The sequence below is a fragment of the Solanum dulcamara genome, chromosome 2, assembly GCF_947179165.1.
Source record: "Solanum dulcamara chromosome 2, daSolDulc1.2, whole genome shotgun sequence".
Lineage (NCBI taxonomy): Eukaryota > Viridiplantae > Streptophyta > Magnoliopsida > Solanales > Solanaceae > Solanum > Solanum dulcamara.
The window spans coordinates 73,968,731-73,971,785 of NC_077238.1; the positions used below are offsets into that span (position 1 = coordinate 73,968,731).

Consider the following 3,055-nt stretch of genomic DNA (forward strand, 5'->3'; position numbering starts at 1 on the left):
AGAGAGAAATGATACTCTCTTCGTTTTAATTTATTTATTCTGTTTCGACTTGATATAGTTTTAAAAAAAAATAAAAAAAATTAAATCATGTAATCTTAAATTAAAGATATATTAAATATATCAAAATATATTTTTAATCTCGTGATACTAAACATGTCACGTACAAAACTAAGAGTTCCAAAAAACAAAAGAACGAGAGTAAAAGAAAAGTAGGACAAATTAGGCTAAAGTACACCAAATCCAGACCACTAAAGTAGGAACAGAGTTCTACCTTACATTCCAAGTGATCTCAAAATTTCCCAACCCCCTCCCCCCCCCCAAAAAAAAAAAACCATGAAATAAACAGAATTTGAAAAAGCAAAAGGCAATGATGCTTTTCAAGTATAAAATGAATTTACTGATGATGCATTTTTTCTTTGTTTTAATAGTAGTAGTATATGATACATGAAGATGAATAATACTTATAAAGATTTGCATAATCTGAGTGAGAGAACAGAGGTTTTATATGATGAGATTAGCAATAGAATTCGTCGCGAAGAAATTCATTTCTGTACACATTGTGCTGAACATGGTCGTTATTGCGGAATTGCAGACCTCACAATGGAAGATAAGGAGAAATTGATTGGCATTCAAGACTCATTGAAGGATCTTCTGAACATGCTCCAGTTCTACCAGGTTTTACTTATTAGTTTCTTTACTTTTTAGTGATTTCGTTTTTTAATTTTTTGTTTATTTATTCAAAATGATTACTAACGATTTAAAATTTTAGTTGAGATAGTCATACACAACTTAAGATATATGTTGTCACTTGTCAGACCAGACATAAGTCGTCACGGGTTTGAGTCTCATAGTGACCGTCAACCTATTATCAAAAATGAAATGTTCTTGTGTTAACTACATGAGCAGAGCTAGAAGGTTACGTATAGGTTAAGTCGAACAATTTCTTAGTTTTAATTCTGTATTCGTATTAAAAAATTCACTTAATATATACAAAAATTAAACTCAGAACTCAATTACTAATACCTTACATAGCTATCTTAGAATCAGAACCTATAAAGCTGATAATCTATCTCTCCTCTGCTTAACCATTTAAAAGAATGTGACTCGATAATTAAATAAATAAAAGTATGTCCGCTCTCTAATAACATGAACTATATATATTGCTCGAACATAATACAAAGTGAATAAAATCAACTTTGGGACACAAAATTACAATAGATCGACACTGCTCGTATAAAATTCTGCGTGCACCACTATTTGCATGAGTGGCAACAAATTAATGTTTACTTCTTCAATGCAGGCATTAGAGTCTCGGCAGCAGAGACATCACAACGGCGCACTTGTCCGTTTGGAAGCAAGCAGAATATTACTGATAGACAAATTAAATAAGTATCCAACTTGGGGAAAGAAATTAGAAGTGATTGAGGAACTAAAAGAATATTTTGGCCAAGGAATAAAAGGTGCATTATCATTTTCTGAGAATTTGGCAGAAACAAAACAGAAACAGAGTGAAAATGAGAAAGAAAAGAAGAATAGTTCAAGTTTTTTGGTCATTTGCATAAAAGGTTTATTTAATCCATGGAATTGGTATCGTACTACAAGAATTGCTGCCATTGCATTGATCGTTAACATTTACAGGAATAGAATGCAAGATAAGAACAAAATGCCTCTTCCAAGATTGAAAATTGGCTATGCAGATAGCCAATTGGCTGTTTCATATGGAAAGGGATAACCATACGCGGGAAGTAACCATAAGGGTCTATTGTATACAACCTTTTCCTGTACTTCTGCAATACATTATTTCCACAGTTCAAAAATCAGTGACTTCTTGATCACATGATAACAACTAACAACTTTAGTAGCTATGACAAGGGTTCCTGGATAATCATATGTACTTTTTGTTCGATTTCGATTAAAAGATTTAGGTTGAATACTTAGTCGATCAGGTTGGCTATATAGATGTTGAAATATTGTTTAATAATGTAACATACAAATTCAGTTAGAGGCGTGATCATACATATTGCAAAATATAAGATACAGATTCAAATATAATTTCATTTCTATACTACAATATCAGATGTAGTTTCTAAAACAAAGATCTACTCATCTGCATATATACTTCCAATTGTTTGCCCAAAGTTACCGTGAATTTAGCAGATAATGTATATAGTTTCATTTGTTTAGATGTGTATATTAGCATAAAGTATATAATACTTATACACTGTGTATATATTTTGTAACCTATTGGGTTGAGAAAAGGCAATAGGACCAGAAGACCTTCACAAAGGTTGATTTGGCTCAAAATGCCAAGAGTCAACCAGAGGCCGATGCAACCTATGTACTATGGGTTTAACTAAACTAAATACTTTCGACACGAGACATAACCTAGATATATGTGTGTGAAAACATATAGTAAAATATCATCAAAATAAAATTTTGAATTCATAATATCAAAAGTACAATGAGTATGCGTTAGTATTAAGAAATTAATAAGTCCAAAGAAAAGCTCCCATAGCAAACTTCCTCTTATGGTTTACATCACCAAGAACTGGAAGTCCATATTGAGTAAGCAAACAATCCACCTTCCATTCTGGCATACTCTCATACTCAGCCTTTGTGTATTTTGGGTAATGCAATGGCATTTGAAACCCAATTAGACCACAGCCATTTGAGCGTGTCATCGACTCTGTACTTACGCATGACACCCTATTATTTTCGATCCCAACACATCCTGCTCCACCATTTGTTCGTGCCATCGATTCTACACCACCACCACCACTCATTTTTTCTATTTATACAATTATAATATATGCTTTGAGTTTGGAAATATAAAGAATAAGGTTTGTGTATTTATAGAGGAATTGGAAGAGAGAGGGCTCATTAAGCAAATTAAATTATGGCATTCTCGAGGTAGGTGTGTGGTATTATTATTTTGATAGTAACGAAGGATTTTATGTTGCTTTTCGATATGATTTATGCGGATGAATATAACGAATAGGAAAACAACTTGTCCAAATGTTATTTCCTCTGTTTCATTTTACTTGCCTCCTAAATT

The 3,055-nt window shown here is 32.3% G+C and overlaps 1 protein-coding gene across 1 annotated transcript; it reads left to right on the forward strand.

Moving 5' to 3' along the window:
- The first annotated feature begins 334 nt into the window (after positions 1–334).
- LOC129876899 (uncharacterized) lies at positions 335–2,097 on the forward strand. Its single transcript, XM_055952379.1, has 2 exons — positions 335–675; positions 1,301–2,097. Exons 1-2 carry the CDS (start codon positions 445–447, stop codon positions 1,730–1,732), a joined length of 663 nt encoding a protein of 220 aa, XP_055808354.1. The 5' UTR covers positions 335–444; the 3' UTR covers positions 1,733–2,097.
- Positions 2,098–3,055: the final 958 nt, after the last annotated feature.

Excerpts from the sequence above, each read along its gene's own strand:
- LOC129876899 (XM_055952379.1), top strand. The coding sequence starts at position 445 with ATGAAGATGAATAATACTTATAAAGATTTGCATAATCTGAGTGAGAGA. Across the intron at positions 676-1,300 it reads ACATGCTCCAGTTCTACCAG|GCATTAGAGTCTCGGCAGCA; the intron begins GTTTTACTTATT and ends TCTTCAATGCAG.